At 45.2% G+C, this 15,387-nt stretch overlaps 1 protein-coding gene across 4 annotated transcripts in view; it reads right to left on the minus strand.

Annotated features, from left to right (window-relative positions):
* Positions 1–8,799: 8,799 nt before the first annotated feature.
* Positions 8,800–15,387, minus strand: part of SUSD6 (sushi domain containing 6) — a 90,376-nt gene continuing 83,788 nt past the window's right edge. For all 4 annotated transcript variants that reach the window (XM_054275781.1, XM_054275778.1, XM_054275779.1 and 1 more), the window contains one exon: positions 8,800–14,930. In XM_054275781.1, coding sequence (XP_054131756.1) covers positions 14,905–14,930 — 26 coding nt within the window. In that variant the 3' untranslated portion in view covers positions 8,800–14,904. The remainder of the gene's footprint in view (positions 14,931–15,387) is intronic.

Genomic DNA, 15,387 nt, shown 5'->3' on the forward strand with positions numbered 1-15,387 from the left:
CCTGACCACAATAAATCTCTTAGTCCATTTTTAAGCAACTAGGAAAATGCCAAAGTAAAATTCATTCTAAGCTGAAAGTACAACTTTTTTTAGAGTTTGCACTCAAAATAGCTCATTGACAAGCCTAGAAGCAATTCCTTTGGGGAATCAGGGGTCTCTTTTTAGCATGGAATCATTCAACACCTGCATTAATAATCTCTTAAACAGATTAGAGCATGTAGTGTTAGAACATGCAGGTGAATCAGGCTGGGAAGAGTTTCAAATACTCTGAAGACAAGAAAAGAGGATGTAATATTTAAAGGCCAAGTTATGCAGTGAATGGCAGAATGACAGTAAGGCAAGATTTAACAATAACTTCAGTTTCCTCACCAGACTACAACACCATTCATAAAGAGGAATATATATTGTTTTCTGCTGTATTTGATGAATAGAAGTCAAACCTTTGTGGAAGGCTGGAGTGTCATCAATGCTGTAAGTTCCTTCTGTTCATCTCACCCTATTTTCACATGCAGTTCAAGACTGGGGAGGATAATACAAGCCCAATCAATGGTATGTTTATTTCTTATTGCTAGGACACAGTTAAATTGAGGAAAAAAACAACATTAAAACATTTTATCACATACTTACCCAGTCCAGGAAAAGTGTCAATAGGCTGTAATTACAAGAGACTGTTTAAAATAGAGGTCACATTACATTTTTTCTTTCTTGTTTTTGTTTTACATATAGTAAAACAAAAACAAGAAGGGAAAAAGCTTACACAAAAATATATATTCTACCTTTCAGGAAGTCAGAGAACCAAATGTAACAAATGCTCTGGAAAGGAGATATGATCAAATGAAGTGCAATTGAAAAAATCCAGAAAATTTGCAAATGGCATGACTACAACCAAATGTACTGAGATGAAAAGAGATGCAGTGGAAAGGACCAAAAGTTGCTTAAATTATTCCCACTGAAATCCCAAAAGCAGGCCAGAAAGGTAAATAAAGAGACAGGAGAAGAAATGGAAGAAATTAAATGCTTAAAAAAAAAAAGGAGAAAAATCTGAAATTAACAAAAACAATAAAAGTGAATGGGATCATCTGAAGTGCAGGGAAAGGCACCAAAGCTTGCCCAACTGACCCTCATTAAAATGACAAGATTTCATTCCCTTTCAGAAAGGAACTGGAATATATATACACATATATATGACATTATGCTTCCTTCAGCCTTCTGATGGATGTTGCTGGAAAGCAAACTCTATTTTCAGTACCTGTTTGACCATCCAGGAATTATGCATAACTTGCATTGTATTTGTATGTCACTTTAGTTACTTGGAAAAGATGTGTGTATATATAAGCATTATAACTCTTTGAATGTTCTCATACCAATACTGAGGGGTTTCTTTTCCTGTTGCCTAAAGATACATGTATACATCATCTTTCTATAGATGTCATTTGATGCCACAGTCAGTTCAGTGACAGGCCTGTTTCTGGAGGATCCTGCTCCCAGCTTCTCATTCTTGCTGTTCTCTCTCCTTCCATTTTACCAACTCAACTTTCAGGGCTACTCTAATAATAATTATTTTGGTTTTTTGAACCAGAACTATCACACCTTCCCCTTGACAGGGCTGTGCTGTCAGAGGAGTACTAATGAGATCCACATCTCACCACATTCACACCAGAGAATTTATCTCTGAAGTGCTTATTCCCTACTGGGGACTGTGCCACCAGGTAACATCAAGCCCTTGACCTTTAAACTATTCCATGATCTGTGTGACAAATACAACAACACAGAGCTAGAATAATTAGTGATGGCACTGGAATTCACCCTTCTGCAAACCCATAATGCCAGCCAGCCAAGCCCTCAAGAAGACAATTAATTCTCTGAAAATTTCTCTTGCAGCCACAAGTACTAGAAAGGCTGTCTAAATGTAAGAGAAAATTAAGCAGATTTTGGCTTGTATTATCCTCAGACCTGGATTCTGTCTGCAAGAAGCCCTTCATGAGCAAGGGGGTGTTTGGTGCCACAAAGCACTCTCATCTTCAGGCATTAAGGAGAGATCAGCACCAGCAGCTATAGAAGTGAGGTGGGACAGCTCCCAGGGGGCAGCAGCTGGAAGGCTCGGGGAAAGACCTCTGTAGTGGTTCACCTCTTATTTCTTAAGCACAGGGATTTGTCTGAACCGTGCTGCTCTCTGTAGACTTTAAAGGCCTGTATGAGGGTCCAAGCTAACCTCAGAGCCCTGACACTGGTGTGCAGTGAGCTGCAGTGCATGCCAGGCTGCAAGGCTCAGTAACTCATGCACATATTCCACCTGCTGCTCTAGAGTAAAGTGTTTGGCCACTGCAGTGTTCTGAATATGAGTCTGCCCAAAACAAAAGACATGATTGTGCAGATCTCTTTTCTATTTGGCATCATTTCTGCAGCTCTAAATCAGCTGTGGCTTCTCTCATGCAGCCCCCTGAGCTGCACAGTGCATTAAATAATGCCACAACAGCTTTCCCAAGGGTCTGATACTGCTACATGACTCTCCAGCATCCCCAGTTTGCTAGTTCCCAGCAAATACACAAGCAGAAAAGTTCTCTTATGACTACTGTCAAATTCAGGCATTGAATGGCAAGGAGGAGAAGCAACAGGCACAGACTATTCCAGACAGGCAGAAAGCTGGAACACAAAGAGCCTGGCAGGTCAGTCCATTCTTCATTACTTGCTCTATCTCCTCACCATCACCTTCTGCCTTTCCACAGGAAAATATGTCCCCTCTCCAGCACAGAGACAAGCCAAGAGCCTTGGCTGCTGCTGCTCTCTGTGGGAAGTCACTTCAGTTTAACAAATGACATTACAAGACACTTTATTTTTTTTTGTCTGTTTAACCCATGTTTATGTTTCAGAATTTCTCCTGTCACACTGAGTTACAAGCCCTTGAAGTAGGATAAAAACTCCTTTTTCTTCCCTGGGACTGTTCCTTTTGGATAGTAATAATGACCCTCCTTAGCTGTCCTGCACAGCTGAAATACACATATTTATCCCTTTTCATCTTTTCTTGTAAGTCCTTCCAGCCTCTGATAATTTCACTGGTCTTGTGTGACCCTTGCTTTGCTTTTCACATGTCTTAGACTCAGACAGCTGATAAAATTGATAAATATCATGATGCTTAAATATGTTGCTGCTCCCACAGTGCTTCTCACCCCTCCCCATCTGTTGCTGGGAGGGTATCGCCTGGAAGCTCAGAAGCCTTTTCTTCAGGCTATGTTGAATTCATGTTACAAGGCTGATCATCCTCTGCTGCTCTGGGCTGTGCTGCTGAGAGGAAGGAAAATGAACTCCTTGTCTGGTGAAAAAACCTCTCCATGACCCTAGCTCTGCTGTCTGACTGAAATATGGACATAAAGCACTGGCTCTGGCAGGCAGCTTCATGGAAGAGGAGAAGAGTGACTGGGGCAAAATACTGATGGGCTTTGCACTCAAAGTGTAAAACTGTGACCAAACTGTATACAACAAAGAAACTTGAAGTGTTCCTGACAGCTGCACTGGGGCTTCAATTCTGTTTTGGGTTGGGTTGTTGTTTGTTGGTTTGTTTTGGTTTTTTTTTTCCAAAGCTAGAACAAAAAAGGAAAAAAAAACCAAAATAAAGAAGAGCATTAAAAATCATTCCCTATTTAAAGAAAAAACAATTTGAAGGATTTTTCTTTGTTTTACCAAATCCTTTTCACATTCAAGGAAGAAAAGGGTGGCTTAAACTGACATCCTTAATTTCAACAGTAAAAGTAGCCATGGCTATGTCACAACTGGGTGCTTCATGACCTAGGCTCCACACTGTAGTAGATAGGTAGGTACACAGATGGAAATTCAGGCAAGATCTGCCTTGGGTGGCTTTGAAGCACCAGCCACAACACAGTATCACATGAACTCCTGAAAGAGGGAACAAAGGCCCTCATCAAATGATTACACTCCATTTTTGTTAAGCACATTTTTAACTTCAACAGCTAAATACCATACTGGCTCACAGCTGCTTTATTTACAGTTTCATTGATCTTACTCTGCTGGGAGCTTATAATGAATACCAGAGCCCATATCCCTCATATTTTCTATGGAGACAGGCAGAAGGGAAGCACTTAAAACAAGGCAAGCTTTCTTTGAGAAGCAGGGGAGGGTGGGAAGCCCCCTCAAGCAGTAATATTCCCCTGCTCCTTCACCAGACTAAAAAGGAAACACATAAATATAAATAACTTTTTTTCTTGGTTATGGAACCCAATAAAATAAGAAAGATATTTTGGACTTTAAAAAGCAAAAAAGTCCAAAAAAAGTTTGTGTTTTTGAAAATTTCAAAGGAAACTGCATCAATTGCCCAGAAGGGCATCGTGTTTGGAGAATTTATTTACTCAGCCATTAACCTGGGTGGCAAAGCATCCCCCCTGTGCCCTGAGAGATCACGTTTGGGTTGCAGTGTCACCCCTGACACTGCTGGAGAGAGGCTGGAAAGAGTCCTTTCTCTTCCTCCATTTACATCCCTTCCTTACCCCCTTGACTTCAGGTTAGCAATAAGATGCTGCTGGTGGACTTGTGCTGCTGGGGGAAGGGTCAAAATGCAAGGTGGTGGGCATCCTCAGAAACTACAAAAAGCAATCCCAGGTGTAAAGTGAAGATGACTTCATACAAATGCAAATACAAATGCAGAACAGAGGGAGAAGCAAAGAAAGAAAAACATTTAATCTCCCTGAATCTCTCATAATTGTTTTTGCTAATTGCATGAGGAAGCTACAAGGCATTAATGCTTGCTTCTCAACTCAGTGGGAGCAGGACCAGCCCATTGACTGATAAACCAACCAGAACAGCAACACACTTTGTTCCCCACTGCACTAGTAAGCAAGAAAACCTTATTCCAGTGCCTCAGAGGAACAGCACCGCACACCCCTGCACCCAGAGCCCTCTCACACTCCATTGCATTTATACCACCTTGTTCTGAAATTCCTGATTTTGTTGCCAAAATTCAGTAAAGAAGGAAGGCAACCTCCTTGCACGACTGCCAGAGTCCTCACGGACCTTTCTTAGGCTGGGAACAGCAGGGCCTCCATTTGATTCCCGCGGGCAGGGCCCCGACTGCTCTATCTCAAAGCCATTAGCCACAGGGCAGAGTAAGAAGAGAGTGATTCTGTAGCAGGTGCTCCCCTTGGTTCGGCTCCACGAGGAGGACAATCAGCACCTCTGAATTACCTTTTCAGTCATTCCCTTCGGGCACAGCCTGGCTGGAATAAAGGGGCCATCCCTCGGTCACCACATGCAGAACAAACAGGAGCTCGCAGCTAAAGCAGAGGTCTGCAAGAACACATGGGGAAGGTGTCGTTAAAAGCATTTGTTTCCCTGCCTGCAACACAACCTCTGGTATGATCTGGAGAAGGTTACTTCAGTTTTCTGTGCTTTTGTTTTTCCCCTCTCCATCAACAAGGGCAGTATGGGCCTTCCCACCCACAGAGATGTCACAAAGATAAAATTCCCAGTTATTTGTAAAACTGTTGAAAAAAGCACAGGGAGGCAATAAGAGAAATACTGAAGAGTTTCACTAACAAATCAACTATTTTAAAGCTTCCTGGAGGAAGCAATTATTTGGAGCCAGGTTACATTTATATGGGGAAACAGACTGTAGGATGGTAACAACTCTATCTTGGAGAGCTGAACCCAGGATAATAAATCTCCAGCAAACAGCTGTTACAGGGACATTTCTGCCATTCTGTGCAGGTGGCTCATGGAGATGGAGGAAAGTTGTGCAAGTTTGGAGTCCTGTCACTCACAGGAAGCACTAAACTGTCCTGAAGCACACAGGGAGAAGAGCACAAAATGGGAAATCCAGCATATCTACACCCTTGGGTCCCAGGCTACCACTTCTGGCTCCCATCCAGGAGCTGGTTCCATAGGAAAGCTCTGCTACTCCCAAATCTGGCCCCTGATCTTCTCAGCATGAGGAGATTTTAAATGTGGGTTTAAAGATGAACATATATACCTTCTAATCATGGGTAACATGTTATCCCTTCTTAGTGGAGGATCTGCCTGATGGGCAGAGCCGGGGCAGAAGCAAATCCAGCAAAGCAGCCAGCAACTCTGCCCAGTCCAGTCAGCTGCCACTGACCTGTCAGGAAGGTCGTGCACTGCCACTGCCGGCTGTCACTGCCACCTGCCCTGTCACCCCAGCTGCCACTGAACCTGATGAATAAGACAGGTCTCCCTGGTGCTCTCCGGTATTCAGAGGCTGCTCCAGCCCGCAACAGCTCCCCACTCCCTCCCTGAGAGCATCAGCTCTGTGCCCAGTGACACTTGGCTGCTTGAGCTGCTGGGTGCTGTGGTTTGGCACATGTGGGGACACGGGAGAGCATGTCTGTCCCATGAAGTGTGTCCCCCAGCCTCACTGGGATACATGGGCCTGGAAGATAAACACTGCATGCCACACAGAGCTGCTAAACTCAGCGTGATCTCAAACACCAACCACTAGAAGAGCTGCCAGATCAGAGGGGCATGTCTGGACAAGGAGTCAAGGGTGTTTGTGCCTTGAATACTGGAACCAGTCTGTGCTCTCTTGCCCCAAAATCTGGTTTATTCCTCACTGGTGTAACATGAAAAGCCTGAGCTATATCCCACAGATGCACCATGGACCACATGATAAAGAGCTGTCAAAGAACAATCGCCTTATGCCAAGGTACCCTCAGGGCTGCTCGGCTCTGTGTCTCACAGGAGGTTAAGGTGAGGAGTTTGCTGGTAAACATCATTGTCCTGCAAAAAGGAACAGAGAGAATTGGGAAGTCCATTGAGTGTGCTTTCCCATCCTTTCCCCTGCACCCCAGCTCGGTGCCAAAAGAGACCATTCAGTGTTGCCAAGAAGCACCACGGATGAGGGATGGGGGCTGGCAGTGTGTCCTGGCCAGACTCGGCTCTCCTCTCCCGTGCCAGCCCTGTAAGGGGCTCTCTGCACGGCCCTGGCAGGCGAGCAGTGCGCTAACCCTTGTGAAGCACGGGGCGCGTTGGCACGTAGCCTGCTGGCCTTCTGCCTTCCGGAGGGGGAATCTGCATTTTCACAACGCCCTCAAAAACAAGTCAGCAGCTGGGGGAGCTCTCAGAGCAGAGGAGGGTCGGGCGAGGGCAGAGCCGCAGTACCCGAGGGGCAGAGCCGCAGTACCCGAGGGGCAGAGCCGCAGCAGCCGAGGGGCAGAGCCGCAGCAGCCGAGGGGCAGAGCCGCAGTACCCGAGGGGCAGAGCTGTCCGCTGGTGTCGCTGCAGCTCGGAGCAGGGACCGTGCCGCTCCGGCCGGGGCTGGGTCACAGCGCTGGGTTCCTGCTCGGCACGGCCGCGCTCTCGGCTTTGTGCTCTCGGACAGCCCACGGGTACGGAACACGCCGGCTGCGAGCCAAGCAGCGCAGGGCGAGGCTGGCAGGACGCCTGGTGAGGGCAGCAGCCATCTATCCTTTCCTGAGCGAGTTGCTCCAAGAGGCTTTGTGGCGGGCTCGGTCTTTGTGACGGGGCTGCTGCTCTGGAGCAGAGGTGTTCCCGTGCGCCCTGGCCGTTCTGCCCTTCCGCCAAAGGCCCGGCTGTCAAGGAAGGCTGCCCAGACCACCCACTGCCGGCTGCCTTCCTTCAGGCTTCTCTCCCACAGCCATTTCTCATTGCCAGTGCAAACCAGAGGTGACAAATAATTTCCAATGTGTCCAGAAGGGCATATTCCTGGCTGCCAGAACTGCTGTGGCAGGAGACCATCACCTAGTGAAAAACAATAATTAAAAACAATTCCTGGAGGCCAATGACTCCCATGTGCCAACTGTCTGGTACAGGAAGGTATGCACAGACCAGGGAGCTCCAGTTTCACAGTAGTAAAATTACAGTAAGATCTACTTGCTGTGTGGGAATAATTTTTGGAACAAATGGAACTATGAAGAAGGTAGATGTCACCCTTCCCTTCTCTTTAACCTGGCTGTTCCTTCCCAAAGAATAAAAGTCATGTCTACAATTACACAAAAATCTTAACATCTTTGAGGACTGCTCTGAACAAGCAGGACAAAAGGATCACCTCCCTCCATCCCTTCCCTATTACATTACTGATAGATTAAAAGAAAGGAACACTCATTACTACACTTACCTGAAAAGGCAGTTACCTTAGTTTTTGAAGGAAAACAAACATTAATAAAAATAGTAATGAACTGTATATTGCACTGAAAGAACAATGGGTGTCTACTCTGCAGTTTCTGCTTCTCCCACCCTCCCAAGGCAGCACAACTACAGAGGAGGGAAGAGCAGAGCCTGCCCCAGCCTCCCTCTGCACTCACAGATGCACTAACCCCTGTATCTGTAGATCTCTCTAATGTCTCCTATACTGTCTTGCTACCCACTTGGGATTATTATTTCACCAATGAAAGCTATCTCCCCTCTAAAAATAGCACTCTCTTCCTATACATACTGTTCTTACACAGACTCAAAGATTAATTAGCCATTTAATATATTTACCCTGTCTTCCTCTCTGGAATCCACTGATACATGTACTCTTTAAACCTTTCCCCCCTGCCCAGCCTGGCCTCATTCCTCAAGGGATTCTATGCAAGCACACCAAGGGCAGCCTTTGCTTCTGAACTTGGAAACTCGATCCATCTAAGGCTGCACAAACTCTGAACCTCTCTTCCCCAAGCCATTTGAGCCTCCTTAGCTTTAACTTCATCCTGGTCTTCACAACTGCAACAAGTAAATTGATGATCTGCTACATTTCCAGGCCACAAAGCCTAAGCAGTTAAAACAAAACAGAAAAAACCCCACCGAACAAACAAACACAAGAAATTATAGCTTCACTTCAAAAGAATTTTTTTAATTTAGAAATGCAGTTATATACATAGAACAATTAAATTAAACTTTGTACAAATATTAAAATACTATTTTCACACCCACTGCAATGTACAGGATACCAGAAAATACATATAAAATAAAGCAAAATAAAACTGATTGAGTGACATCCTGCACAGCATCAGTTATGGTTTTAAATCCCACATATATATGGAGTACCATTCTGCAAATAATTCCATAGTGGTGCAATTCAGATAAAAAGAAAACACATATAGGAAAGAAAAGATTAATGCAGAAAGGCAATCAAGCTCCCCTTGCACTTGGATCAGCAACTACCAGCAGTCTACCCACCACATCATTGGACTTCTGCCTCACAGACAACTTCACTCTGTTTTCTTTTGGAAGGAAGCAACTTGGAGAATCTGAACTAAACCATTTTCCAGCAGAACTCAGTTGCCTCTGTCTGATCTCACTCAAGGACAGAAGCAAAAGCATAGTTTACAGAAAGCATATGCAGAGCATCAGTACAACATGTTCTGGTGGGTACAGAGATCTGAACATCACCTGCAGGGGGCCGAGTTTGAAAGCAGTGCTGAACACAGGGCCCTGAAGTGTGGGAAGGGGCGTGTTCTGTCCTGGTGTGCTAGGACTGGAAAAAGGCTTACTTCTTGTATAAAAAACACCTTAAAATGAAGCCTGCTCTAGGAAACCTCTTTGCACTTTCAAAGCTTATAGCAGAGAAAAACTGTTTACTAATGAAGCTCTTCTGCAAGTGAAGGTTTTCACATAGAGCAAATTCAATCTGCTGTTCCCTGGTAAGGACTGAAGGGTGAGGACGGGGTGAGGCAGGATGTGCAAAATGAATGGCATTTATTGCATTTATATACAAAAAACCAAAGTGAAATTTATTTAAATAGATATCTGGATAGAGTAACAAGGCAGATTTTTTGTTTAAACTGCTATCAGAACAGTAAAACCACATTTTTAGCAAGTATGTTCTAAAAAGGTCAGCAAGGACAGCTCAGTGTGTCCAACCAGTTGTACATTATTTTTTTTTTAATACAGCAAGCCTGCTGGTGTATGCTAAATCATCTAACAAAGCACAAGCTTCCTTACAACCTGGTCATGATTGCAATAGCTCATTAGCCTGTAGTAAACCTCTGTTTTCTGCTCTTCCTTAGACAGCTCCTTGTGTTCCTTTTTCTGTGCTGCAAACGACTGAACCATCCCAGATTATTTCCAATGGCTGAGCCAGTTGCTCTCTTAGCCCCACTCCTGAGTACTGACCCAAGTCATCCACCTCTTGGAGCACCTAAGGATGTTTCTTCCCAAAGCATGTGGAACAGATTTCTTTCTACACACCTGAGTTCTCCACGCACTGAAAGGCCAAATTAAGACTCCAGATGCAGTAAACAATTCACCACACCAGAGCTGAAAGGCCAAGGAGAAACCTCAGCAGACATGTCCAAGGGGTGAAAAGCACTCTGCTTGCTGAGTACACATCCTGCTACCCAGCAACTTCCCTGGTGGTTAAGGATAAAAATGCATTAACTTATTCTCCCTCCAAAACTCATGATGTTTTAACTCAGCAACAACCCCAAAGGCTCACATGCTTCAGTGCATCCCTCCTGACTTAATTTTTACATCTTCTGCAATTAATGATGGGGAAGCACGAGCTATTTGGAACCAGAACACACAATCCCCTCTCTCACCAGTGCTGCTGACACCCTTCAAGGTGGCAGGAGGCTGTGACACAGTCCAAGCTGGCTTATCATTTGAGGTGAGCTTCATGAGGCAGCCCCTGATGAGAGACTGGCCCACTTCCCCATGGGTCACTGCCAGCTTCACATCGTGGTTCTCTCAGGCTGGTCCAGTTCTACAATGCTTGGGCTGTAAACACTGCAATGAGTTGCATTTAGTTTTTAAAAGAACTATGGAACTGGAAAGGAGCAAGGAAGTTTCTCTATTGCACATAATATCCTGAATTTCTGAAATGCCCTTCCCCCCTTCAACTGTCAGACTCCAAAAATAATGGAAAGCTTTAAAATAAGTGCGATTTTCACTTTTCTCAATATAATTAAATAATTTTAATGTTCTTGAACATCACAGAATCCAGCACGTATGACAAAGCATGAGATGATTAGGTTGGGAGTGTTAAATAAGAAAAAATGCCTCCTGTTGAAATCTTTTCCCAGACATAGGTGGTGGAAGAAAAGATATGGAGGAGTGTGGCCCCATCAGAGGGGAAAAAAAAGGGGGAAAACCCATTTACTGTACTACATCTTGCAAGGTTGATCCTCTGTGCTTCCTATCCACAATACTGAGATCCAGGCTGCCTCTACTTTTGGCAAAATCCAGAGAGAACACACTCAGCTCAGCAATAACAAACACTTCTGAGGCAGAGCACTGTTCACATCTGAGCAATCTTTAGGCTTCAGGCCTTGCTCCCACACATAAAGTGGGGACTGTGTAAAGTAGATTTTCCTGTATCTCTACCCAAAGACTTCACACTCCTTCAGCCTCTGCAGAACTAAAACAAACATGAATGAGTAATAATAATTTGATAACCAGTGAAGTGAGGCCTTGCTCTCCCTCCCCTTTGAAAAAGTTGTCAGACATCTTTTGGATTCCTTCCCTGCTGTTTCACCTCATTTTATAAGAAAATTAACTCTAAAGCTGAGAATACAGATGAACAGTGTGATGCTTTCAAACTGTGTTCCATATTCTGGCTCACACAGATCCTTGGGGCCTGTTTCCACAAGATTTGCTACAGGGAATAGAGCTCTTCTGCAGGTTCTGGAATACTCAGGTGGATTACCAGCCAGCATGGAGACTGGCCTGGAAGCTGCTGGCACACCCTCAACAAGCCAAGAGAAACTGCCTGTTTATGCTTGATCACAATAGCTACACTTGCATATTTCCCTCCTCCACCTCCACATTTCCCCAACTCGTTAAAAGCCATTTCCAACAATTTTTATAGAATCCAATGATACGAGCTTTAACAAGACCAAGTGCCAGGTGCTGCATTTTGGCCACAACAACCCCCTGCAGTGCTACAGGCTGGGGGAAGAGCTGCTGGACAGCTGCCAAGCAGAAAAACCCTGGGCTCACTGACTGCTGTCAGACTGAACATGAGCCAGAGTGTGCCCAGGTGGCCAAAAGGGCCAATGGCATCCTGGCCTGTACCAGGAGCAGTGTGGCCAGCAGGACCAGGGCAGGGATCGTCCCCCTGTACTCAGCAAGTGAGGCCTCACCTTGAGTGCTGTGTCCTGTTCTGGGCCCCCCAAATAAGGAAGGACATTGAGAAGCTCAAAAGCATCCAGACAAGAGCAACAAGCCTGGTGAAGGGTCTGGAGTACAAATCCTATGAGAAGGCTGAAGGAGCTGGGGTTGTGCAGCCTGGAAAAGAGGAGGCTTGGGGAGACCTTATCACTCTCCACAACTTCCTGAAAGGAGGGTGTAGCCAGGTGGGGGTCAGTTTCTGCTCCCAGGTAAAGTCTTAAGCTGCGCCAGGGAAGTTTAGGCTGGGCATCAGAAAGAAATCCTTCACAGAAAGAGTGACTGGGCATTGCAATGGGCTGCCCAGGGAGGTGGTGGAGTCACTCAGTGCCACGGTCTAGCTGACAAAGTGGTGTTCAGTCATAGGTTGGACTTGATGGTCTTAAAGGTCTTTTACAACCTACTTAATTCTGTGTGATTCTGTGAAATTAAAGTACTCCCTCTTTGTAGAGCTTGCTTCCTTTTTTTCCCCACTCTAACTGAATGTTCTCTTCCAAGATGGCAGTTGCTTGTTTTACAACAGCAGAGAGGAGGCCAGGCCACAAAGGATGTGTTTTCTGCTGGTGGTGTAGGTGGTCATCCAGCACAAGGCCTTGGGATCAGCTTCCAGCTTCTCCCACCAACCTGGAAGTAGCACTACCCCTTTCAGGAAGGCAACACGTTCCCAACTTCTATACCTTGAATTGCAGAGGGTCAGTTTGAGCAGACAGGACCTTAAATGCATAAAAAGCAACTCCTGCTCTGAGCTGTTTAGGCAGCAGGAAAGTCACACAGACTTTCCTCCCCACTCCCTTACCACTACACCTGCTCAACTCCTCCAATAAACCAATGAAGGAGAATTTACTCAAGCTCAGACCATTTCCAACACTCAAAAAGTTAAACACAATCGTCCCCATGCTTATTTTTAAAAATTCCAATAGCAGATGTGTAAACAACATTTGTCCTCTACAGCTCTTGAAGCTGAGATACCACAGCCCACTGTAAAATGACACAAAATTTTCACTATCCAAACTTCAAAAAAAATACCTAAATCACCCAAATGGGATTTATCAAATTCCTGTGTTAATGCAAGGTAACATGAGCAACAGGGAAGGATGTTTAAAACACTTTCATTTTAAATTAACATCCCTCAATAACAAGGATAGGGAAAAGAGGATTCTTCCATCTACAGGCACACACTGTTCCACGTGTCCTGGGATTTAACAGCTATTCAGGAAAAGGAATAGCAAATACACAGCTGGACACTATGGCCAATCCCCATTTCAAAGAACTGGAGCTAAGCCACAGTGATTTTCTACGTAAAGATGTTTTATCATTATTGTCAAGTGCTGTAATGGTTTTTTACTGTAGCAACAAGGATGAGGACGGTGAGGATTGCAAACCAAAAGCAAAGCAGCAAAGACAGCATCCCTGTTTACCTGTACATTACCACATGATGTGTAAGGCCATGACATTTTGCTCCTTCAACTCAAAAATGTAGCAGCTTCTCATAAGGGCAAACACTTCCCTGGTTACTTCAAGACAGTTATGACAAGGTACATGCATCTAAGAAGCCAACTCTTCTTGTGAAACCAATCCCATGGAACTTGGACCATCTACCCCAGACAAACGTGGCTTCCTGCAGTTATAGAGTCCCAACACAGACAATCTGACCTGCTGTAGATAACTGGTGGGCAGAGGTACACGCATCTCTGAATTTTCTCTTCCCTACTACCAGAACTTGAAACAATCCTCAAAACTTCAGCACTAAGCTATAGTGTCCTCTAGCACTGCTGTCAGTGCACTCAACTTTCCCTCAGAGGAACAGGCTGGCACTGTGTTTAGGAAAAGCTTTACAAAAGCTGCTTACTCCCAGCCACAAGGGAGGAGCCCTTCTCTATGGGCCCACTGGAGCCCAGCAGGTTAAAACAGAAGACCCTTTGCTCTATGAAGCAAGGAAGACACACCAGCCTACGAGATGGCAGCTACCCAGGATTCAAGTACTTACTGTGGCTGGAAAAGGAATTTGGGATTGCACCAATGGCACTAGGAATTCACTACCTACAGGCATTTTTTGTCATGGTATTTTCAAACACCTGAACCTCTTCCACTGGGCTGCACTGGTAGAGGAAGAAGGAGGAGACAAAAGTCATTTTCAGGAATGGACTCCTGCAGAGATGGGACAGAGGGCATTCCTACATGTTGGACTTCTCAGCCTTCAGTTTTTAAGCAATTCTCAGTGAATTGTTCCTGCAGAGCTAAGCTCTCACACAACCCATCTCAGGTGCTTCTAGACATCACAAGCTGCCCCTTAACTGCAGTCCCCCCAAGGCCAATGTCAGTCCCAGTTAGGCATTCTGTCCTGCCCTATCACACAGAGGATGCTGGAAGAAGAGCCTATATAACATATATATGTATATTTAAAGTGTGTCTGCACCCAGCGAGCAAGCAGGTTTAGCCCCTGCTCTCTGGGCAGCAAAGGGCTAGAAAGGCTGATAAGCTGCAACAAGCCGGTGTGAGGAGGAGAAAGGCACAAGAAAAGAGCAGCTCTTCAGAGACTGCTGTCAAACATCTGGCTGGGGAAGAGGAGAGGAGAGCTCAAATCCACTCTGTTCCTTGAGCCCCTGATGCTGATGGAATGGGGAAGCCAGTGCTGCACCAACTCCACTGGTGCATCCAGGAGGCAACCTGGCGACATCCTTTGGATCTTCAGCTGAGGGCATCTCTTCTTGGAGGTATCCAGGGTACAGCTTGCGAGGATGGGGAAGACTGCACAGAGTGCTTCTGTCCCAAAGGCAGGGAGAGAAGAGGAGGAAGAAATCCAAAATGGAGAAAACTAGACAAACACAGCAGACCTCATGCTTCCTTCAATAAGGGAATATCTGAATGGTAGGGAGAGGAAAAAAAAAAGAAAAAGTAGTCAAAGTTCTGTAGTTTAACACACACCAGAAAAAGTACTATTGAAAGCAAGACAGGCTCCCACTTTCAAAACATGACAATGCAGTGTCTTCCTCTCATCACATCACAAAGGAACTCTGGAGGGCTCTGCTCCAACCTGCCCCTGAGAGTGGGACCATCACCAGCTCCAGCCCCGAAAAACTCCAAGGACAGATTCCATCACCACTCTGGGTTTATATCTGGTCCTGCATTACCGTCCTAGCACAAAGTATTTCTTAATATCACGGAAAGGGGAATTTCTGCCCTGAGCTATCTACAAGCCAGTTACATTTCTTGCCTAAGACACAGCAGTCCCTGCAGAAGCAACTTTAAGCTACATCTTCACATCAGCTCTGGCATTGCAAAGCCACTCCTTCAGGACAGCAGAGAAGTGAGGAATAA

This window comes from Melozone crissalis, unplaced genomic scaffold (genome assembly GCF_028551555.1).
Source record: "Melozone crissalis strain CALT ecotype California unplaced genomic scaffold, PUWL_Pcris_2 ptg000018l_1, whole genome shotgun sequence".
Lineage (NCBI taxonomy): Eukaryota > Metazoa > Chordata > Aves > Passeriformes > Passerellidae > Melozone > Melozone crissalis.